The following is a 23,711-nucleotide window of genomic DNA, read 5'->3' as shown; positions in this document are numbered from 1 at the left end:
CTCTGAGTCACATGACATACAATCTATGGAATAAAGATGATGATGAATTATGTGTAAAATATTCATACAATATGTATTTATCAGTAAATTGAATAAAAAGAGTTGTGTCTTATTTGTCCAGTCTGGTAAATAGCTGGTATTAATTTGGAGTTACTGGGTCACATGACATGGAAGCAATTGAAAAAAAGATTCATATTGCATAATATTTGGGAAATATTTGGGATTAAAATGTTTATTTTAAACAGTATCTGCTACCTCTTAACCATACTTGGGGTTTATCAATAAATTATTAAATGCTTAAATCATATCATGTGGTTTTGAGACCAAGTAAGAGAGGCTGCTGGGACCAGAGGTGACTGTACCCAACATAAAACTAACTTCATCGCCGATACCGGAAAGCGGAAGTTCTGTCTCTTAGCAACCAAGTGGCCAAACAATCGCGTGTAGAATCTGATGTGGCGTCATTTAGTAGCAATTTAGCACTTCAGCCCGCTAATTTAACTTATCGATATTGTATCTTGGCTATTGAGTGCACTCTTACACACACACACGCACACGCACACACGCACACACACACACACAGCCTAATTTAACGCTAAAGATGGCAGGGAAGAAGAAGGAAGCGAGTCTGCAGGTGGGAAAAAACGCCGCATATTTCTGTAGCTAAACATGACAACATGCTTCAACAACTTATATTCATTTTCTTGTCCAGACATCTGTCACAAGCCAGGAGCAGTGGGAGGAGATTCTTGCCACTAAAGGGTTGACAGGTAGGAACATCAAAATTTGAGGTTTTCCTTACACACCAAATTGTTTCAACGTATCTCACTATAAGAAAACATTTGCCAGTCAAGTGGAACAACCATGTCTGACAGTCGAGCCATGGTAAACATTATTTACAGTCTGCTGCTGCCTCCGTGTGGTCACTGGGATTACTGCAGAATAAATGAAGGCTTCTCTCTCTCTCTCTCTCTCTCTCTCTCTCTCTCTCCCCCCCCCCCCCCCCCCACACACACACACACACACACACACACATCCTCAGTGGTGGATGTGTACCAACACTGGTGCGGTCCCTGTCGAGCTGTGGTTAGTCTCCTACGAAAAATAAAGAACGAGCTGGGTGATGACCTGTTACACTTTGCCACAGTAAGCCCAGGGGAAATTCAAAGTGTGAATAATTTAAATTAAAATCTAAATTTGTGAGGGAATAGTGCTGAAGTCTGTGTGTTTGTGTGTGTGGTGCCCGTGCATGCGCTGTGTAGGCTGAGGCAGACAGCATTGATGTTCTGGAGAAGTATCGGGGGAAGTGTGAGCCCACCTTCCTGTTCTATGGGGTGAGTGTGTTTGAACAGTGTGCGTGCGTGTGTGTGTGTGTGTGTGTGTATTCAGTGATTATGTTTGTACAGTGAGATTGTGGCCTTTTCATGCTTCGCTAAGTTCATATGAGGCAACGTCTGTGCATATAATCCTCTCTTTTTCATCCAAATACTATATTCATACTTCCTCATGGAGCTGGCTGGTGTGACTTCAGTATCACAGTCATTCAAACTTTTTGCTCGATTACAATTAATCACAATAATACACTGTTTTTTACTCGTTCCTATTGGTTCAATCAATAATCAGCAAGTGTCAGTGGCTCTGGGGAACCGGTCATTTCTTGTGGCTTCTCAGCACAGTTAGTAAATTTGGGGAACTTGCCATTCATGATCTATGCTCATTAAAACTCTCTTTGACTACCCCGGGGCTAAGTAGGTTATCAAAATATTTGGCAGTTCATTTTCTCACAATCAATCTTGACTAATGGATAATGCATCTTTTCTAGATTTCTTCTCATCCTGACTCTTCTGATCCAATATTTCGAGTCTTTATTTCATTTGTGTAATCTCTTTTTTCTCTGTTTTAGTTTGCTTATGTTTTTTTTATTTCTACCTTCTGTGGATTAATTGCTTAAAAAAAGCCTCTGCTGTCACCACTGTTGTGACTGGCGGTTTGATCGATACCTGTGCTGCGTGTCCAGGGTGGGGAGCTGGTGGCGGTGCTGCGAGGGGCCAACGCTCCTCTGCTTCAGAAGCTGATCATAGAAGAACTGGCCAAGGAGAAACTGGTCCTGGAGCAAGGAGGTGAACGTAAAGCGGTCAGCTATGTGATAAATATGCTTTTCCTTATCCATGCATAATGTTCAGCTGGTCAACAGAAAATCAGTTATCATATATCTTGGTGTATAAACACGTTTAATTGGTATTTGAAGCAAAACTGCTTTGGAATCAAAATGCCCGGACATAGCAAACAGAATTAATCATTAGTTGCATTCCTATTATGAGATACAAGCTTTCACACAGTACACACACATACACACACACACACACACAAACACACACGTGCGTGCGCGTGTTGTTAAGGACTGAATGTTTAGTGGTTCTTGTCACTGCTGGCAGGTTAAAGATGATGGTCTGGAGGATGAAAAAGGGAAAGAAGAGGAGGAGGAGTCACCTGAGACATCTGGAAATGAGGAGAGCATAATAGGTGCCACGGAAACACTTTTATCATTCTGGGATTGTATATTTCTGCCTTTGTCACCACAACTTCTGCTCACCACTCATGTTTCATCTGAACCTATTAAACATTTTCAGAGTAGTCTAAGCCTGGGTTCTCAACTACTGGCTTGTGACCCATGAGGGGACAGTGAGCTCCCTCTAGTGGGCTGTAATGTGACCTAGTTGAAACTCACTTTGTGTGAAGCACATTAAATTTTAGGAAAGCAGAATACTAATCTAAAAATATGATGGAAAGTACATTTCCAAATTACAGCAAATTGAAATCTGTAATATTGAATGATGTGTCTGACTTAAATATTAACTGGCATTAGAACTGTTGTTACTGTGATATTCAGTCTGCATTGCTGATCGTGTCTCGGCTCCTTCAGTTCCTGCCAGTGAATCCTACACAGTTGCCATCATCAAACCTGATGCTGTTGCTCACGGAAAGGCAAATGAGATCACTATGAAGGTACGCTGGCCGCTCACACTCGTAGAAGCCCTGATCCTCTCAACTCATTCTCAATGCTGATGTCACTCTCCTGGTCAGATTCAAGATGCAGGGTTTGAGCTGCTGGCCTACGAGGAACGAACGCTGACTGAGGCTGACGCTCGAGAGTTGTACCAGCACAAAGCTGCACAGGTATCAGTAAACGCAACACAGTGCAGTACAGTACAGTACACTGTGTAGTAGTGTTGCATGGCATAGTACAGGATGATAGAGTAGTGTCATGCAGTATAGCGTAGTACATTGAAATACCATAATGCTGTATAGTGTAGTGCAGTAAAGTGTAAGAGTGAGGTGTAGTACAATGTCAGTATAGTGTTGACTAGTGTAATGCAGTATAGCGTAGTATATATAGGAAAGTATAATACAGTGTATTGCTGTACAGTATTAAAAGCATATTATAGTACTGTTTAGTTTGGTGTAGTATAGTATAGCACTGTAGAGTAGACCAATAATGTAGTAAAGTCTACTGGATACTGGAATATAGTGTTGTGCAGGGAGGTGTAGGCCAAGTTACTATAGGAAAGTGTAGTATAATACAACCTGGTATAATATACGTAGTTCAGAATAGTCCGATAGTTTATAGTGTAGTAGAATAATAGTATAGTAGTGTAGCTAAGTGTATAAATATTATATTACCATAGTATAGTACAGGTCAGTATAGTATAGTCCAGTGTAGTAAAGTGTGATACAGTATCATGTTATATAGTATAGCAATGTACATTGTAGATTAGCACAGCATAGTACTGAGTGTAGTATGGTACTGCATAGTGCTGTATAGTATGGTATGGTTTCATACTGCATAGAGGAGTATATTGTAGTATAGTTCACTACAGTACAGAGCGACAGTATAGCACTGTATATTGTAATATTTTATGTACTTGTAAGACACACACTCCTGTTTGTAAGATGCTGCAGTGTATTTGTGCAGCAGTCAAACAGCTGAAGGGTGGACGGATGAAGTTTTTCAGGTTGGCCTGACTCATCCGTCAGCCTGATCGCAGAGCGTCATTACCGTTTGTTAGAAATACTTCACACATCCATCTGCATTTCACCACCGAGCTGAAGACAGACGAGCTGTCTGAGCGGCTCTTTAGTTCCTGCTTTTTGAGCTGTTTGTGTTGAGACTACGTGATTAGAGACACAATGTATGAGAACAGTGACAAGCAATCGTGCTCGTGAGGTAATGCTGTAATGTAGTATTATTTCTGTCGGCAGTGATTGTGTGCGACATGTTCATTACACTCCTATGTGTCTGTTTTTATTTCTCTCTTCATTTGTATGTGATGGGGATTGCAGTCATGCTTTGAGGACTTGGTGCAGTTCATGTCCAGCGGGCCCTGCCATATTTTGGTTCTGTCCAAGGTTGAGGGCTCGGCCAACGCCGTACAAGCGTGGTGTGATTTCATTGGCCCAGCAAACATCGATGAGGCCAAGAGAGAGAAGCCAGAAAGGTTAGTTAGTGGACATATGCTCTATTTAGAAAAACACTTGAAAATTCATCAGTCTTGAGACAACACCAGTGAAATTAAACTACACTGATGAAGTGACTCTCCGTCCTGTGACTGGCATTTAAGCGAGCGTTATTGATTGCGACAGTGTGAAACAATCTCAGCGTTAAATCTGAAGAAGCCGCTGAACAGCACATTCCGCCCGCTCCGTCAGACACACCCAAACATTATGCTTCTCTACGCTTGAGCACCAGCCGAGCAACCATCTGCTCTCCTCTTATTCTCCCCCCTGGGTTCCTGCAGCTTGCGGGCACAATACGGCACAAATACACTGTTCAACGCCGTGCACGGTAGTGAGGACAGCGACCAGGCCAGCAGGGAGCTTGCCTTCTTCTTCCCCAACTTTAGGATGGCTTCAGTAGCGGGGCAGGATGGGGAGGATGAGCGTGTGGAGAGGACACTGGCTCTCATCCGGCCCACCATTGCCAGAGAAAACAGAGGTGGGTCCTGTGCCAGCTACATAAGCACTTGGACGCAAGCACACAAATACACACTCAAGGGTGGCTCATACATATATTCATGAAGTGCTTCTTGACTCCTTCACCATAAATTTGCTGATTTTGTTCCATTTTGCTAATTACAGTGCAAAGAAATGGATTACACTTTCCCATGCAAAAAAAATCTCTGTCTATTAGGTATGGTGGCACTGAAAACTCATTCAAATGGAAAGAAAAAGAACTAAACTTTGTGTTCCTTCTTATTTGTATGGGTTTTTTGGTCCATTTTGTCTTTTTTTCCTTCTTGTTTTTATGTGCTTTCCTCTTCATTGCCACTGTAGTTAGGGCGTGTACGATAAGCATCAATACAATTTTATCACAATGTACGGCAGCACACTATGCTCTATACTTTAGTACTTTACAATCTTTATTTTTACATTTTTACACCTGGGCACCACCTCGGTAGTCTAAAAATATGTACATCATTTTATGTTGAAAACTCAACAGACAAATGGAGTCAAAGCTATTTTATTCAAAATTTCCGTTCCAGTTTATCAATATTTAGAACAATATTTGCAAAGTTGTACTGAACACAGTAAAAGAAGCTGCCATTAAATCATGTGGATAAATAAAATGATTCTAAATCTTTGCGTTTCTCACTGAACAGTATAACAGTGGAACACTAAAATGTTGCTGCTGTAGTGTACACAGGTCGCAGTACATTCTTATCACGATATATTTACCAGCACAACACTGATAGTAGGGGCTGGAGAATAAATCATGGTATTGTGAAACAAAATTGTCATATATTGCTATAACAGTGTTAGTACATAGATTTAGCCTCTAAAGATAGATTTAAACTTAAATGAACATTTTCGTATCTTTGGTTCCCTAGAGGACATTTTATCCCAAATCCACAACTCGGGCTTCATGGTGGCTCTCCAAAGAGAGGTGATGCTGACGGAGGAGCAGGTCCGACAGTTTTATTCCCATCGTGTTGAGGAGGATTACTTTCCTGCACTGCTGCAAAATATGACCAGGTAACTTAACAGATGCTGTTATAAAAAGTGAAAATGTAAAAGAAGTAGTATCATGTCATTGCAGACAGTTGTTCAGCATGTGCTCACTTACAGTGGGCCTGTGCTAGCTTTGGTGTTAGCCAGAGCGGGAGCTGTGGAACACTGGAAGAACATCCTTGGTCCGTCTGATGTTATAGAAGCCAAGGAAGGGAGTCCTGAATGGTGAGTGCTTTTTTTTTTTTCTTTCTTTCTTCAACACTGAAATGAAGGTGGTGGCTAAATATCTATTTGTCCTCATGTTTCTGTCTCCTGTTTTTGTCATCATTCAGTCTAAGGGCTCAGTTTGCAGTGCAAGACGACCCAGTCAACCAGCTGCATGGAAGTGCAAGTGATGAAGACGCAACACGAGAGATCAGCTTCTTCTTCCCTACACAGCAGACACTAGCGGTCATCAAACCTGACGCCAGCCAGGAGCACAAAGGTGTCCACAGCTAGTTTCTGTTCTATGGCTCAAAGTGTCCAACTGCAGTTATTTTTGACTGATGATTCACTGATCGTTCTTTTACCATTATCAAATTATAATTGAAAATGTAATGACTGATTATTCTGTGATTAATTCTGGGACTTTTCCCCATGTTGTCATCTGCTTATGTCTCATATTTTGTGCTTTCCTTGCTTTTTTTGGTATGGTTACTTTGTTTTAAGCTATCCATTTTTTGTGGTAATGGGAAATGGGGGCCAAGTTTGCATATCTCTCATATTCTATGCTAAAAATGTGCTTTTTGTGGGGATCAAAACCATATCAAGTCTTTAGGATGCCATTGTTATCCAGGGATATCTCTGCAGCAACGTATTACTGAATTTAATTAATTTACATGGCATTTGGACTCACATTTTGGCCTTTTGCAAAAATTGCACCTCCTGCAGTTTAGATGTTGCACTAGGCCATATTACAATTTCATAACAATTTTAATAGATTTTTCATCACTGTTGTGCTCATACACTTAAGCTCTGTTCAGAAAGGAGTCTGTAATAATTATTTCCTCTCACAGAGAAAATTCTGGAGGAGATTCATGCCAGCGGGTTTTCTGTATCTCGCCTGAAGGAAACGATCCTGTCGAGGGAAACGGCTGAGGGGTTTTATAAAGAGCACAGGGAGAAGCCTTTTTTCAGCCAGCTGGTGGAGTTCATGCGTGGGTTAGTGTATCCCCGGTCACAACCACAGGAGCACGGTAGACCTGCCCTAATTCCCATAGCCACTCCAAGTTTTCACAGCACTTTACAACAGTAATCTTAGCAGCTTAGAATCAAGGCAGCCAGCCCCCGGCAACCAGCGAGGAAGTCTATCTTGATTTTTTTCACAGCACATCTACGTTGTGGAATTATCTTCCGCTTCGATTAGCTCCTTCACTTACACAACTCTTCTGATGGAATGTGCATGGAGATATGCCAACCTTGGATGGCCCTATCCCTTAGTATCACCACAGGTTTAGTCGTACTGTAGTTGTGGTGTTTCTATAAAATTTGTTATTTACGTTAATGTTATGTTAGGTAATTTATTACTGGTTCCAAGTTCATGCAACAGCATTAGAAGGGAAACCAATGAAATCTGAGCTGGCTGCGTTAAATTTCACTTTTCATTGTGATTATGTTGCTAAACCTTAAGCAACAAAGAAAACCGCACGTAGTCAACATCAACCACAAATAATATGAGCAAGGGCATATATTTGAAAAGATGTGATTAAATATTAGCATCCTGCTATCATTTGCATCAGGGGCCCCTGTGTGATGCTCATCCTCACTAAGGAGAATGCAGTGGAGGAGTGGAGGGCCATGATGGGTCCCTCAGACCCTGATCGGGCAAAGGTGGCCGCCCCAAACTCCCTGAGAGCCCGCTTTGCCTCCGATATCCTCCGCAACGCCGTCCATGGCTCCTCCAGTGAGCAGCATGCAGAGGAGAAGATCTCGTTAATCTTCGGTGACAGATGCAGCGATGCAGAGCTCACTGGTGACAGAGAGACCACCACTAGCACCACTATTCTAGGTATATTCATGTCACGCTTTAGACTTGTAACAACATTATCTTTTTCTTTTTCTGGAGTTTTATACCGTTATAGAGGAATACTGTCATTTTGTGTTTTTTGGTTCAAAAGACACTAGAATTTAAAGATTTTTTTTCCTGATTATCTCCCAGCAGAAGAGCAAGCTAATTCTGTAGATGAAAAACTAAGATCACCAGGATCCCCAACAGAAGAGGTTTCTGATAATCATCAGTAGCGTGAAGGTATGTACAAAAAAGGTATTAATGATGTAAGCTGTGCCCCCAAGTCACAGCTGGATCATTCAAAACTGTGAGCACCTAATTACACCGAACACCTTAAAATATTACAGACTGGGGGTCAACAAACTCCACAGGAGGACGTTGTTGTTCTGGATTTATAGAACAAGACACCCAGGATAAGTGAGGGGGGACGACATCAGCAGCTGATCTAGAAGCCTGAGACCAGTAGCCAACTGGTACATACAGCACTGATAATCCAGTGTTGTTGTGAATCTATATATAAGGCTCTGCATTACAGTTGAATAAAAAAACAAGGAAAATTCCAGACACATGACTCATAAAAATGTATTTGTAGTATTTTTCTTAATAATGATATTAAAAGGGTCCGGAGGTTTATTCACCTGATTTGTGGCCCAGCTGGTGTAAATGCTTGTCAGGTACCTGCTGGCTTTTTTATCCAGACGAGGGCAATTTGCCAAAACTTTAGTTTTTATTGGCTGAAATAAATGCATCAGAATTATGAACGTGCGGCTTTGAGTATATTTTCCCTTCAGTTTGTGATCAACTTTATTGCCATTTATGGATGTATTGTGCATTAATCTGGTGTTTGATTTGAGGTTTAACATCTTGCATGTGTCTGGGAAGGCCTTCAGCTTTGGCCAGACTCCCAGTACCTTTGAGATGCTCCATCTCTGGAATAGGCACAGAGCAGTTTATTTATTGAGACTAAGAGCAGATATTACTAAATTGAGACCATAGTGACATAGCTGATCGCTTCCAAAAGCAAGATAGCTTGAATGATAAAGACTGTTTTGGAACGTTGAGTAAATCCTCACTAGAGGGACTGAGGGAACCATTTTAGTGCAAATGTGCTCTACCTGATCTAGTTTTGCTGATATAAAAATAGGATTTAGAGAGAGAAAAAAAAGTCCCCCTTGCAAATTCAGTAGATTAATTTTAACCGAGCAACACTTCCATCTATGGAGAGGACACACTAGAGCTTTTGTTTTCATTCAGAAAAGTTGACCTAATTATTCTCCTTTACAGGTGAACCACATAAATCAAAGTGGCAGACCAGGGACGATGCAGAACACTCACACTGAATCACACCTGCTCCTTCCTCATGTGGTTTAGCCTTTAAGATAAAGAGAGCACCGCAAAATAAGCGAGCCCAATATATCTGATGCTGGCTCCTAACAGCAGCGGTGCGCTGACACGATGATGAGTGTCCAGAACTTGGAATTCCTTCATTTGTTGAGGTCTGTTTTAATAAGGCAACATTGTACTTTGAGTTCTGTTAAGATAGAAAAATGTTAGGTTAAGGCTCTCAGATTACCATTTTTTCCTGTTAAATAAATATCTGCAATATAGAGTAAGTACAGAATTATGGTTCATTATCTTTTTAATGCTTATGTTTGAGTTGATGACATCTAACTGACGAGTGCTTCCCCAGGTGAAATGATGCAAATGTTAGTTGTGAAATGTTTCTTTTTAACTCTTAAGAGCAGTTAGTGACACATCTGTGCTTTTCTCTGATTAAAAAAATGGAAGTTTTATTCAAATTTTTTTCTTAAAATTAAATAAAATTTGTTAATTCTCACAAAACAGACAAAAGTCACACAATTAAATTCATGATGGGTCAAAAACTAGGACCTAGACTTAGTAAGTTAAAGATCATCTTAACTCAAAGTCATCTGCTGAAATCGTCTCTGATGCTCTGTTTGCTGGGGCTTCCTGCTACCCAGCTGTGGTGTCGCCCCCACAAGTGCTTTCGGACGGCATGTCCTCCCAGTGGGTAGCAGCCTCAGACAACTGCTTCGTTCATGTCGTCATCAGCGGTGAACGACCTCTGAAACATCTCTGTGATGGTCCTCTGATTCTGATCCTGAACAAATCCAAATAATTACATTCAACTCTTTGTCTACACATACAGTGCATATTTGGTTTAGCCGTGTTGATACAGCATCAGTGTGTGTGTGTGTGTGTATACACACATAGTTTACCTTAGAGTGGAAGCTGGCCCTTAACGCATTGGCTGAGAGGTTTGACTCAGACAGACCGACCTGCTCCAAGACCTTCATTTTTTCCTGGATCATTGGCCTGCGTCAATGAAAAGAATACTTTTACAATCATGTAGACACATTTTCAAATGCTGTTGCTGAGTTTTTAGTTCAATCTTACATACCACAAGTGATCATCAGCTGTTCCCTTGGCAACCAGATAGTGAATGTTCACATTGCTAGTTTGTCCAATACGATGCACCCGATCCTCTGCCTGAATGAGAACCTGCAGCAGATAAGCATTCTCCTTTAATGGCCATTTGACACATGCAACTGTCTGCTGCGTGTCAGTCTGCAGATTTCTGCAACCAGACGAATCAGTCTTGGCGTTTATCACTGGCGACAAGACAAGATAAGTTGCTGGCAGCTTGAGATCGGCCACATTTATACTGTCTGGCCGTTAAATACAACATTTAAGCTTTCAAGCAGTTTAGTATTCCCATACGTCTCTTGCCTTCATTCATTCAGCAACAGTGACCCTGAAAGTTCAACGATTGCTTTGGGAAAGTATTAATTCATTATTCAGGCTTATAATTGAGCTGCCAACAGTTGAAATTATAGCCCTAAAAAGATATTGCCTGTAACAAAGAGGAAACCACTTCAAAGAGACGAGTTAGCAGCACAGGTTGAGTATAGCATTTTTCACTTCATAATTAAATTAGCTTTTTCTTGGATTTGTTCCCCTCTTCTCCCCGGACTTGAAAGGCACTTTTGGCATGGACCACCTCTCCAGGGGTCTTGACAGTCACTTCTAACACACATAGGTTGGGTGTGCTTCCTTGTAAGATGTTTGTTTGTGGATGTGAAAGTCATCTTCTCTTCTAATTTACATAACATGACAGCAAGGACAGAAACTTCCTCTCTACATCCCTGGTATATGCTGTGCTCGAAAGTAACCCCTCAGTTTAGGGGGAATATTTTGCCTGAGGGACGAACTTAAACTTAAGGTAATTTATACAAGTGACTCTTGAGCTGCTACGTGTTTAACTTTCTTCACCAGACATTTTTTGTTCTCTGTCATTTAGTGTTGGCTGATGCTTAAAATTAATATTGCAGAGCCCCCCCCCCCAAGGTTACAAGCAGCTGCGTATGAGGTTTAACGACAACATGACGGCATGAAAACAAAGGAAGTAGAATTTAAATGAGTAGGACTAGACTGGAACCCAGCATGTGTTCCTATTTAACAATCTGAAATGAAAGTGGAGCATACTGAATCAATATCAGCCATCATCTTACCCCGGGGTTCCAGAAAAGCTCTGCGAAGACCACCAGATCAGCGGAGTGCAGCGTCAGACCCATGTTGGCCGCAGTGATGGACAACAGAGCCACGCAGGTCTTGTTGGAGAGTTGAAACCTGTTACAGAGCTGCTGTCGCTCAAACGACGGAGTGGCACCGTCAATACGGATGTGATTGACATTCTGAGGGAGAGACGCAACTAATAATCGCATTCTTTCAAGGAAAAGCTGCTCACAAGAATGACAGCTGTGGAGCGTTAGCTCATCTCACAGATACACGAATGGTTTCAAACTATTCAGGTGAGAATGATGTGTCAAGAAACGAGGCGATGCATCAAGACTGCGAGCAGACAACGCAAGAGCTCAGAGGTATGACATCACTCGACATGCCAGTATTTGTGGTAAAAGAGGAGAGAACATATGCATTCATAAGTCCCTTCACTGTTAATTTATGTCGTTTTCATTAGCTGGTAGTGAACCTCTGGACATTACCCTCATCGTGCAAAATGTTAAAAATTCAGTTTGTCATATCAGCCCTCGTACGCTAAAATGTTTCTACATGGGAACTTTCCCTAATTCCAAGGTGCCTGAATGCACAACTTAGAGCTCAAATGTGCTAATCCTCCAGTTTCCTGCAGGCTGATGGTCTGAAGCCTGGTCAGAGTTTAAGTCCAGATGCATTCTTTTACTCCACAGTAGCTGCCTATGATGAGAACATCTTACCTTCTTTACCAGCTCTGTGGTGATATGATCCAGCACTAACTTGTGATGGGCGAAGACTAAAAACTTCTCCCTCCCACACTCCAACATGTCTGTGATGTACTCCCTGTCGGTGGCAGAAACAACATGGTTCTCAAACTGTTTCAGCATTAAAATATTCAGCGTTCTGATGTACTTGTTAAGAAGTTATCTTAAAAGCCTGCACAATCACACCAGTCAGACAAAAGATTTGGGCTTCATTCTGACATTTTAATCTGATCCCTCATCATAACTGAGCTGATCTGACGTGCTGATCTCCTCCTATTAAGGGCGACTGTACGTACATTATGGCTTGGAGCTTGGCTTCAGCTGTGTGGTTATAAAAGAGGAGGAGCACTTCTTTCTCTTCCTTTTTCTGTAGAAAAAAAGGGAGATAAGGCACAAGAGATAAGAGCTGACAGGAGATTGTATTTGATGATTTGATAAGAGTGCAATTACTCTGAGGAACAGTGTGAGAATAAGTGCGAGCTCTGCGACTCCACTTTTCACTACCAGGAGTGTCTCATGTTGGTTTTTAATACACTTGTGAGTGTGTGTGTTTTTCAGACCTGTTAGGACTCACTCGTATGAATACGATGTTGTCGAATTTGGCCTAAACCTAATCCCTATTGGTCACAGGAGCTAACTTCTTGCGGCAGCCGCATCAGTTTTGTCTAAGCTTTGATGGATTTGCTTCATATTACCGGAAATGTTCCCCCTCCTGTGGCAGACATTATTGATTTTTTTTTTAACAAAATATTTATTATCTCTTACATGTCTTGATGGATTTTGTACAAAATAACATTTTATTTTGTTGCTGGCGAGCGGGGAGGGATGGTTGATTGATGGTGTGAGGAAGAGTCTGATACATTTGGTGGCAGTTTAGTTTGTTTTTAGCAGATTCAGACTGATAGTTTTCTTTCACTCTAAACTGGAGCTCTCACTCACACGGATTATCTGAAATATGTTTCTGCAAATGCTTGTTTGTTGCATTGTGTTGTTTTGGTTTTTTTAAATGAATGTTTGGAAAGATCCAAGGACTGATTACATTTTAAAGGCATTGTTACGTAGTTAGGACGTTGTGAGAACACTGACATTCTCCGACCTAAAGGATGTGTAACTTACATTGTGATGTCCCTTGGCCAACTCCTTGGCTGCAGCTGACAGAGCTGCTTTTGTTCGGGTGCTGATGCCATCTATGGTCACCGTGACAACTTTGCGCTGTTTCGAAGGAAGCTGGGAGAGAACGTCCGACTTGAGGCGTCGCAACATCAGACACTCTTCCAGCAGCACTTTTAACTCCCCGAGATTAGAGGAGCCTGAGTAATCCCATCCCCAAGTCATCTAGAGGAGGAGGAGACACACAAGGATGCTGAGGGAAAGAGACTGACGTGACAGGGGGATGACACAGAAGGTAGAGCTGGCAGGAAAGTGGGAGCAGGTGGCCAGACCCCGTATGAAGCACTTAATATTAAGGTTGAAGCTTCTTTTCAATCATAAATTCAGATTCATTTTCATTCCAGTCGAAACAGAAAATTAAAAAGACTGGAGACATTTTTTTTTAACATTAGACGTGATAGTCATGATCCTTTGTAAGCCGCAGGTCACATTAGTGACAAAAATGGGGTGAATACTGGTTTATTTTTATTTTAATCATGCAGCAGCACCCTCACTTGAGTTTGTTAAAATTGAGGAGGTGTAAGTAGAAAGAATACAGCAACAAAAGAGGAGGAACTTCAGCTTTTTTTTTTCTTTCTTTTTTTTAAACACATCAAAGTCTGTTTACAGGTCTCTGGGAGTTCAACTAGTCTCGTAAAATTTTGCCTCTTCAGTGTATTGAAGTGGTCATCTCCCTCAGGAAAGAGCAGACTGTGCAGTTTAAGTAAGGAGGATAAATAAAAACAAATAAAGCATGAATTGACCTTAAATGTCTTTGAGATGCAACAGGCTTTAGGGAGTGTCAATCAGCAGCACCCAACGACTTGAAAATGCAGTGTGCTTGCGTGTAACGCACCAAGAATGTAGTTTAAACATGATTGATAAGTGCCTGGGATGGTGCTGGTGTCCTTGAATAATACACAAATAAATCTATATTTTATTATTTATCAGACCTTAGCAGATCAATGTTCTTCAAACCTAAGCTACCTGTTTAGCATCACAGTAGCGCATCCCAAACTCGTGGAAGCGTGGGAAGAGCGTGGGTCTCACAGCCAGAATCTGGGTGTAGAGCTCAGCAGGTCTGGACATGGCCGGGGTCCCGGAGAGAAGAATCACCCTCTTTGCTGCCTGATGACAGAAAATCAACTCTGATCAGGGAATTGTTCAGAGAGTCAGAGCAAGAAATTAAATCCAATCATGAGCAAAATACTGGAATGATCTCAGAGGTTAAGAGAGATTTGAAAACGTGTGCAGAGAAACAGAGCATGTTCATCACTCATCAGCCCAAAAAAATAATAATACTCGCCATCCTAAATCTTCATGTTTTTATGACTAAAAATAAGCATTCTGATTCACAGCTTACTGTAATGCCTTGGTGAATAGGTTTCTTTGAAGGGGACCCTATTTTAGAGACCTCCTGCTGAGCGCCACGGCACACATGAATGTAATGACAACCCCTTCAGGGTACTTTCTGTAAACAATACCTTCAGCAGAGGCAAAGCGGCTTTACAACGAGCCGTCTTCATGTTCTTCAGAAAGTGAGACTCATCCTGCACAGAGTGACAAACACACGCACACAAAGTTGTTTCTAAAAACAAATTGGGAGACTGAAGTCGAAGCGAATTCTACCTAAATGTCAACAACTCAATCGTTGAACTGACCATGATGAGAACACTGAAGTGATTTCCTGGCTGCTGTTTGTCCATCCGACTCAGGAGGTCGTAGCTGATGATGTTGACCAAACCCGACCGCAGATTATCTTTGGCCTTCATCACCACGTTGATGCTGTCAGGACTCAGAGAAGGGAGCCAGCGTCTGAAGGCCTTTAGACGGACACAAAATGAAAGAACGGATTTATCTGCTGTGAAAACAAAGACAATATCAGGATCTGAAACTGTCAGATCCACTGGCACGTTCTGAAACTGTCAAATTCATGGAAATATCTGCTAGTTTGAAAGTTATTTATCAGTGTTTCCATTTACAAAACAGCCAATTATGCAGTTTGAAAAATGTCCAGTGGACAAAACTACAGGAAAAAAAATGGACTTACTCGTTGTCCGCTCACCTGTCAGCTCAACTTAAAGTCACTACGTGTGGAGCTCTCACGCTTTGCAGACAATTTGGCTGAATGCACAAGACTAACAATGCAGATAAGAGGCTGGCCAGACAGAGTGGACGTCCTGCCACTAAACTCCCCACCGTGATTCGGGCTCCTGATTGGGAGACTGCGTTTGATCCGAGATATCTATTTAGAGAACAGACTGTCATGTCTTGTCAATAGCTTGAAGGCCTGCAAAAGCTTGTCTGAAAAAGCACTGCCAGTGTAGCTTGTTAGTCCTGCTGAAAATGTGGAGTTTGAAAGCATCGTGTACTTACCTGCCTCTCAACTCTATGAGATGACAATAAGACACAATCTACTGATGCAAAGTAAAAACAATTATCTTTCCACTCTTAATGTCTGCAAAAACACAGAATTTGACAGAGCAGCCCAAAACACAAAAAGACAAGCACCTTCGTCAAAAAGCAGTGATTCATATTTCTTGCCTGCACCCAAGAGACAGGGAAATCGAAGCAGGAAATTCAATACTGCCATCTTCTCAGCCAAAGATAAAGTGCAAGCAGTCCTGAGGGAAACAGTATTAACATCCTTCAAATGCAGAAAGGCTGAAGGGGAAACCAGCGCGATAATGTGGAGGCCACGCTTTCTGTCAGAGGAGACTAGAGGGCTCCTAAAGGTGCCTGCTAACTCGGTGCAGAGCAGAAATTGAAATATTACATAACCCAAAAAAAGAGGGATTGAATCAGACAGCTCCAGCATCACAAACACATTTGTTCAAGTAGAACTGAACAGATCCCGGATTTTTTTTTTTTGGGGGGGGGGGGGGGGGGGGAGCAAAAACCCTAAAACCCCATCAAGCAAATGTAAATCTTGTTTGCAGACTGGAAGAATTTATTTTCAAAATGCACATCAGAATATGTTGCTGTAAATCTGACGTGTGTGTGTGTGTGTGTGTGTGTGTGTGTGTGTGTGTGTGTGTGTGTGTAGGATGTGATGCAGCTAAGATCTAAACAGTAAAGATGGTTCTTAGTGTTTACAGCAAATGCTGTAGCCAGACCAGATTCTACGCCAAATGGATATCGTGGCTTGTTGTAGAATTATTCTAAATGTGTTTATCACAGCTTGTGATGGAGAAAAATAAATAAATTACGCGACTGGCCAACAGCTACTGGCTATTTATATTTCTTTCAATTTATGATCGGGCTACATTTACAATGAAAATAAAGTTGTGAAAATGTGGTGGTGCACCGTGCCGAGTGTATGTTTTTACTTCAGCCCACGTGTAGCGCACAGAGGAGGGAGCCACCACCAGCAAGGGCCACTCGTTCCTGTAGTAGGCTGCGATGCAAATGGCCTGCACCGTCTTCCCCAGACCCATGTCATCAGCCAGGAGGAGGCGACCTTGTTTAAACACTGCAAAACTACAGGGACATAAAGCCATAGTGAAACAGAAAGCTACAGCTGGACAGTGAAAAGAGTCACAGAGAGAAATGTCAAAGAGGGTACCTCCTCATTTGCACACGGCTGAGTAAAAGCTGTTCTTTGGCTACGAGAGTGAGAGGGCTTAATGTTTTGCAAAGGCACCTACTTGACTCCCTCCTTCTGGAAGGGCATGAGGCTGCTGGTAATGGAGGAGTCAATGCTGGAGAGGTCTGCTTCAGGGACGTCCAAAGACCTGGCTTGAGGCCCTTCAAACCTGGCAGAGAAAGCCTGGATTACTGCCCTAGGCAGAGGCTCCACCTCCACTGCTGCTATCCCACCGAGGAGCTCCACTGGGTATGGAACACAGCGCGGTTAGACAAGATGGCAAATGTAGCAGAGACAAACAGCAACACAAGGAGGAAGTTGCTGAATAAAGCAAATGTTGCTCACTCAGTCTCCTGTAATCCTCCAGTGAAAAGCTCCATTTCTTTGTTTTCATATCTGCAAAAACAACCAGAATATTACACATAAAAGCCCATAAATGATTCTACAGAAGACAGTAAAGGATAATCACGTCATGATGGGACTGTTACCGTAACACTTAGTCGGCATTTGCTTGAACGCTGCAATGACATCGACCTGGTAACCGATGTCGACTTCAAACTTGGTCGGGGACACCAGGATGCACTGGCCCTGCACAACAGCTCCAGGTTTCTGCCAGCTGGTGCACAGCTTCAGCAGAGCTCCCAGTATGGGGCTATCGCTAGCTCGGCTCGCGGCTGCTGTCAAATCCACCGTCTCCAGAGGCCTCAGAGACACCGAGGCCAGAGACGCCGCTTCTTCCACTGCAACGCAAGGTCAAGAAAATACACTCCATCATAGTGGTAGATGAGAGTAAAAAGCTCCTGTCACATGATTTCACCTGGCAGGAATACTTCTTCAAGTACTTACTTAGCTGTTGATAGTCCTCCACACTGAAGTTCCACATCTTTGTGGTGGGGTCTAGTGCAGAACAGTTACAGAACATCAGGAGTGAAAAGACTACATGTTGGATCTTGGAATTTAACAACTAACCCCCGTGAGGGACATCAACCTACTTTTTCTTTCATTCATTATCATTTAGTGTTGCAGATTATTCTGATTTTGTGGCTGGCTAACTGAAAACACGCCTGCTCCTGTAGGACACGCTACACTCAACAACAGCCAAGAACCGACTTCGTTTTATGTGCAAGCAGAATCTCTTTGACCAATGTGAAGCCAACCCAGCAGCAACAGAGACGGAATGTAAATAGTTTCTGTTTATGTTTGGCCCTGCATGATTATTCTGTTTAGATAAGTTAGCTTGTAATAAATGAAGCTGCACTTGTAGTTTTCCTCTTGCAGTACTTCTCAATCTGTACTCATGTGAAACCCACATTTCAAAATGTACACCAGTTCACAGGATGTTTATGTAGCAGTCTTCCTCAGAATTCAGCGTTCTGGCAGATGACAAATTTGAGGGAAAACCTGAAAAAATGAGAAGAGAAGTGGGATCCTACTCTCAGCTATGTTCGGGAAATACGAGTCAAGGCCGAAAACAGCGAGGGCGCAGCTTCAAGCTGTTGAGATGGGTTTCCTCAGCCCTCGGGAAGGTGGCTGGCAGCTCCCTGAGGTGAGAGGGTGATACGAAGTCTTGTCACGTGGGAGGGACTCCGAGTAAAGATGCTGCTCCTTTGTGTAGAAAGAAGCCAGCTGAGGTAGTTCAGGATTCTAGTCAGGGTGCCACCTTGGGGGGGGGGGGGGGTTCACTGCAAAAAAGTGATGGAGAAATGGGATGGAGCTCCATCCATACTGCAGCTCGCTGTGAACTTCGCAGTCACTGATGTTTAGGGATGAAGCCGTTGCCAGTTTCATGATGAACCACAAATTCCCGATAGAACAGTCACGTCTGTCGTTTCAGTTTCACTAAAGCAGAAATTCTGCTCAGTATCACGTCATTGGCGTCTACGGTTACTGGGCTGATGCTCATTCCTCTCCTGATAAAGAGACATTGCGGTTTGTGAAAATAAATCAGTTATAGCAAAGTAGAGTATCAGCCAAAAAAAAAAAAAAAAATCCACAATGGCACATCCCTATAAGTCAAAGTCAGCAACAGTCTCCTCGAAACCGACGCAGCAGCCACGCGCTCCCGTGGGAACACAGTGGAAGGCTGGAACAGCACTTCAGAGGTTTCTCAGTCAAGAATTTACACGTGACTGAAACGTATGTGAAGTTTATGTTTGATTAAACCTGGTTTTCCTAGAATCGAGAGTGCAACAGCAGAATACCGCCCCACAAAACCTGCAGTAGTGAGTCAAGTAGTTAAGCCACAAAACAGGTTTGGAAGAAAGGGGTCATTAACTTGGGCCAAAGGCGGCTGCTCCTTCTGACTGGAGCTAAAGTATAAAAAGTAAAACTTGGAATATAGATAGTCAACCTGTCTGCAAAACATGTGGAACGCCAACTGAGTGCAGAGCAAAGGTGTTCTGACAGCTGGTGGATGGCTCAAACCCTACAAAGGCACTATGTTGATTTTTCCTTTGTCACGCATCTGTAGCTGCACACTCACCATAGTTCTTAGAGGGGATGGATTTGAAAACAGCGATCAGCTCAGCATGGTAGCCCACTTCTACTCTGAAACGTCCATCTGTGTGCGGCACACATCTTCCTCTCACAGAAACTGTGGGCTTTTTAGTAGGCACAGAGTTCAGCGATGAAGCGTTCGAGGGGAGTTGTGCTGCAGGACTCTGCACTGCACGTTTACTTGGTTGCTTGTAAAATAAGCTAACGACACCGCTGGAGCCGGTGGAAGCGGGATCGGCTTCCGTCTGAGCTAGATTAACACTGTGGTTGTTTCCATTTGAGCAGACAAAGTTGTTCAGGTGCTGAGTTTTGGGCTGAGGAAGAGGTTCGATGACTTGTATCTATGAAGACAGACAGGCGTTAAAGAGGTTGTATTTATTCTCCATGCAATAGTTAAATCTATGCTCAGGTCTCACCTGTCGGGAGGAGTTCTGCAGGGACCTGATTTGGTTCCCACTCTCAGATAACTGCTGGGGATTTGGGTTACTGAAGCTCTTAGAGTCTCTTTTGGAGAGTGGAACAAACCCTTTTGGTGCTGAGGCTGAGCCAGAGGTTTCTTGATGATTGGGGGCAGCAGGATCTGGCAGACTGTTGTGTTTAGGTGGCTCAGAGACGCGTGAAGTACCGCTCTGCCCGCTGGTGGTCTGTCCAAGTCTCTGGGCTCTTCTCTCCAGAGCCTTCCTTCTGTTCTCCTCGATCTTCCGCTGCTGCTCGGCAGTCAGCTGATTAGGCATGATTCTGATCTGCTGCTGGCTTCTACGCTCGTTCACAAGTCTTTCCTGACAACTCACACGAACCCATCAGAACACGTACCTGCGCCGCAGCCTCCTATGCTAACAGTGGCAGCTAACCTGCTAGCATGGGCGGGAACAGACAAACCAGACGGCGGAAACTATCGAGACCGTGATGTCCGAGAACAATCATTCACAGAGAAACCAGAGTCAGCAGGCTAGAGATCTACGGGCGAAAAGAACAAGCGAACTAGAGACGCATTACTCCAGCTAGTTACTTGACAGGAACTCGCGAACTGCCTTTGCCGCGCAGGAAGTGACGCAGAAAAACAAGCAGGCACGTGGAGCTAGCGGCTGCTCGCTTGATCGTCAATAACAACGGTCCTCGTTCATGAAATGTTCTTACGCTCAAATGTGTTCTTACACGGTTTAAGGGACATTTAGCCCTCATTTAAGTCTTACAGACAGGAAGAGAAACCCTGGGGTCATTTATAATTAATTACTCCGGACAGTAAGGTAATTTATTGAGACAAACAAATAAGACATTTGAGTCCAAATATATACATAAAATAACCTTTTTTAATTCAGAATATAAAATAATGTACAAAATTCAGTTGCGAGTCGGTGTTGGCCAAGTGTGTAACATTAGCTAACTTCTGCTGTAATTGTCCACTAAGAGGGAATTCAATAAAGGTTTTGTACATATTTCATATTTCTGTATGGAATCTACAGGGAAGCTCTTTACACACCGAGTCGACCTGGATGATTGACAGGTACATATACCAGGAGGAGCAAGGCCTTACAAATAGTCTGGATATGCTACTGGTCTGTAAAATAAAATTGAGGGCTTAAAAAAAAAAAGTCAAGCGTTTGTGTGAACAAAGTTGTGCAAAGGAACATTCCATTAATGAGGCCCATTGATCTGAAGACAAGCTGCAATAAATCTAACATTTTTAACTGGAAACCAGGATAAGAAGTCAGCCTTCAAAATTACCCACAAATATTAGCCTTTCAACCAGTAAATAATGATGTTTTAAAGAGTTATCAGCACAAACAGATTTTTTATTTTTTTTTATCTGTAGGCCTATCTATAAGGCATCGTAGAAAAAAGGTCTATGCTGACCTTTGCTGATTTATTACTTATCAACTCTACAAAGACTTTTGTGGGAAGTTGTGTTTCGCTTCCTGAAAAATCCCAGGAGAAAATGAAAGAAACACCCATTCCTTTTATAAGGAATCCGCTTTCATTTTGGGCAAAATTCTTGATCCGTAAAAGTACGCCATTAGCTACCAATTTGGAAAAACATTTCGTGTTTTTAAGGAAAATTTGAACTATTCAACAATGTTTAAGTTTCTTAATAACTATGAGGAAAATAACTCTCCAGGCCCTCTCTCAACATGTACTAAACCTACAGTGCTTCCGGGTCAGGAAAGTTCACATGGTCTAAAAATGAAATATAAAATTTAGCGTTCAAATCTCTTCAATTTTGTAAAACTCATATATTCAAGTACAGATAATGACAAAGGCTTAGTGCACTCTGCTAAATTCAACCAGCTGGAGTGAGAAAGCTTAATGCGTCAGCTCTGTGTTGTCAACCCATTTATTTCTCACCCCTTGGCTTCCAGCCTTAACACAGCTTTTTATCAATTTTCACAAATAAAAGAAACACATTTCTGTCCGCACTCCAGCAACAAATGTCTTTATTTCATTTACTCATTCAAACCACCCAGCCGTTCCAAAAATAGCCGGTTAATGGCCATGCTCTTTTGCAGTTTTCTGCTTTAAGGAATTGCCTATTTTTGAGCCATTTTTAAATTACATTTCTTCAAAGACACAGTTATTGGTCAGCGCTGTGGAGCATGCAGCTGCTAAAATGATAGCGAAAGATAAACGACGCGCCATTATACAATAAAAAGCAGCATTTAGAGTTATCCATTTCACCAGCTGCAGTTACTGATATTAACGGTAACCTGACATCCTGGAAGTGTCTGTTTTCAATTGGCCTATGATTTCTTCTACTTTTGAAATGATAGTCAGAATGCGGGTAGGATTTTAAGTGCAGGGATTTCACTGGAACAATTGGCTTTACAATGTATATCACTTGAGTTGAAACAATAAGCCAACTAATTTAGAGGCACTGGACAGAAAATCAGCAACAATTTATATTCTAATAAACATTCTTTCCCTAATGCTGTTTCCAGCTCTTCAGATCATTTATGACAGGAAATCAATCAGGTTTTGGACTGTTGGGCTCATGTTTCAGGGCCATGTTTTGAGGCGTTTCTAACATTCTGCCCTTCTCATATATGGAAATGGACAGCATATTAATATCACCATTCAGTGTAAGGCAGCCCAGTCCCACACCAAAGCAATTATCAATCAAAATGTCAAATATGTTGTTGTAAAAGAGACACATAGTAAACAACGGTGTTTGTAGAGGCAGAATTTATGGCAGAGCTGCTTTAAGAGTTGACATGAGATTTACAAGGGTACCTAATAAAGTGGCCAGTGACTGCAAAGCAACACTGACGATGTAGCAGGTGGGAATATGTGCAGAATTATCGAGGGGTGATGGGTGGGCAGGTGTTTAGGGGTCTAAGAGTCAACAACATCAGGTGGTCAGGTGTTGAACGTCAGGGACAGACTTGACCCCACGAAGAAGACTTCTAAGTTATTGTGACAGCTGCTTGGAATAATAATTCAAATACTCAAATTTAGCTTTGCATGATGTAAATCATCGACTATTGTGAATGCATGATCGAGCTTTTATTTTGATATTATTATGGTTTTATACTGTATAAATTGCTATGATAAATTTACTATCACTATTATGTTGTCATTGTTTTGTTTTTATGGTCTTCATAACGTTGTGAAATGTTACTTTTATTTAGGGAGAGGCTTTCCCTGCGCTGCATACGATATTTAATTATATGCCTTGAATGTGTATTTTTTGTGGTGTGATCAGTAAAACTAAACTAATATACTGAAATGGCTGTGATGCATAAATTCAAACTGTGGCAGCTACCTTGGATTCACATTTTCGTTTGATTTCCTGATCTCATGCATATTTTCCTTCTGGTGCATGTTAGATATGTTCAAACCACCTTCAAGTAAAATGACGCTCTACATCATTCATCTCCACCGCGTGATGACTAATAGTTGAATTTTTCAAACGTTGATCAGTCGCCGTGGCACTTGATTTTTCTACTTTCTGCTTGCAGGTCGAGAGTCAGAAACAGGAAAGTAAAAGAAGCGAACGTTAATGTTCGTTTTAACGTTGTGGTTTATTTTTGTTCTTGTTTTTTATGAATTCTTCCACTAAAAGAAACAATCCACTGGCTCTCGACTGTACTAATGTCATAGTAGAGAGTTGGCTGCTTGCATCACTGCGCGGTAGTGACGTGTGGCGTCTGGG

At 42.1% G+C, this 23,711-nt stretch overlaps 2 protein-coding genes across 3 annotated transcripts; one reads left to right on the top strand and one right to left on the bottom strand.

Annotated features, from left to right (window-relative positions):
* Positions 1-398: 398 nt before the first annotated feature.
* Positions 399-9,876, top strand: LOC147251960 (thioredoxin domain-containing protein 6-like). Of its 2 annotated transcripts, none has more exons than XM_086220006.1 (17): positions 399-634; positions 713-770; positions 1,043-1,146; positions 1,263-1,334; positions 2,018-2,134; positions 2,436-2,523; positions 2,924-3,006; positions 3,085-3,177; positions 4,342-4,496; positions 4,797-4,993; positions 5,886-6,030; positions 6,124-6,231; positions 6,339-6,490; positions 7,062-7,206; positions 7,785-8,053; positions 8,204-8,293; positions 9,338-9,876. In XM_086220006.1, exons 1-16 carry the CDS (start codon positions 602-604, stop codon positions 8,284-8,286), a joined length of 1,902 nt encoding a protein of 633 aa, XP_086076132.1. In that variant the 5' UTR covers positions 399-601; the 3' UTR covers positions 8,287-8,293; positions 9,338-9,876. The 2 variants fall into 2 exon arrangements, with proteins under 2 accessions (XP_086076132.1, XP_086076133.1); XM_086220007.1 differs by having other exon boundaries at positions 400-634; positions 8,207-8,293.
* smarcal1 (SWI/SNF related, matrix associated, actin dependent regulator of chromatin, subfamily a-like 1) lies at positions 5,455-20,697 on the bottom strand. The gene is made up of 17 exons (XM_086220005.1): positions 19,981-20,697; positions 19,551-19,905; positions 17,915-17,965; positions 17,557-17,808; positions 17,414-17,464; positions 17,130-17,313; positions 16,812-16,962; positions 15,144-15,305; positions 14,967-15,032; positions 14,470-14,610; positions 13,450-13,668; positions 12,630-12,700; positions 12,310-12,412; positions 11,587-11,769; positions 10,476-10,576; positions 10,294-10,390; positions 5,455-10,175 (listed from the first exon to the last, which is right to left on the bottom strand). Exons 1-17 carry the CDS (start codon positions 20,296-20,298, stop codon positions 10,095-10,097), a joined length of 2,586 nt encoding a protein of 861 aa, XP_086076131.1. The 5' UTR covers positions 20,299-20,697; the 3' UTR covers positions 5,455-10,094.
* Between the last annotated feature and the right edge of the window lie 3,014 nt (positions 20,698-23,711).

Source organism: Aulostomus chinensis, chromosome 12, assembly GCF_037954235.1.
Source record: "Aulostomus chinensis isolate RoL2024-O1b breed Wild chromosome 12, RoL_Achi_v1.0, whole genome shotgun sequence".
Classification (NCBI taxonomy): Eukaryota; Metazoa; Chordata; class Actinopteri; order Syngnathiformes; family Aulostomidae; genus Aulostomus; species Aulostomus chinensis.
The sequence above is the reverse complement of the archived record's forward strand: the minus strand, read 5'-3'. Positions and strand labels throughout refer to the sequence as shown.

Bases quoted from the DNA above. Each gene is read 5' to 3' on its own strand.
- LOC147251960 (XM_086220006.1), top strand. From the start codon at position 602: ATGGCAGGGAAGAAGAAGGAAGCGAGTCTGCAG. The intron at 771-1,042 runs GTAGGAACATCA...ACACATCCTCAG, and splicing joins TGCCACTAAAGGGTTGACAG to TGGTGGATGTGTACCAACAC. The intron at 3,007-3,084 runs GTACGCTGGCCG...TCTCCTGGTCAG, and splicing joins CAAATGAGATCACTATGAAG to ATTCAAGATGCAGGGTTTGA.
- smarcal1 (XM_086220005.1), bottom strand. From the start codon at position 20,298: ATGCCTAATCAGCTGACTGCCGAGCAGCAGCGGAAGATCGAGGAGAAC. The intron at 17,809-17,914 runs GTAAGTACTTGA...CTTGCGTTGCAG, and splicing joins GGAGGACTATCAACAGCTAA to TGGAAGAAGCGGCGTCTCTG. The intron at 15,306-16,811 runs GTAAAAACATAC...GTCCGTCTAAAG, and splicing joins TGCGCTACACGTGGGCTGAA to GCCTTCAGACGCTGGCTCCC.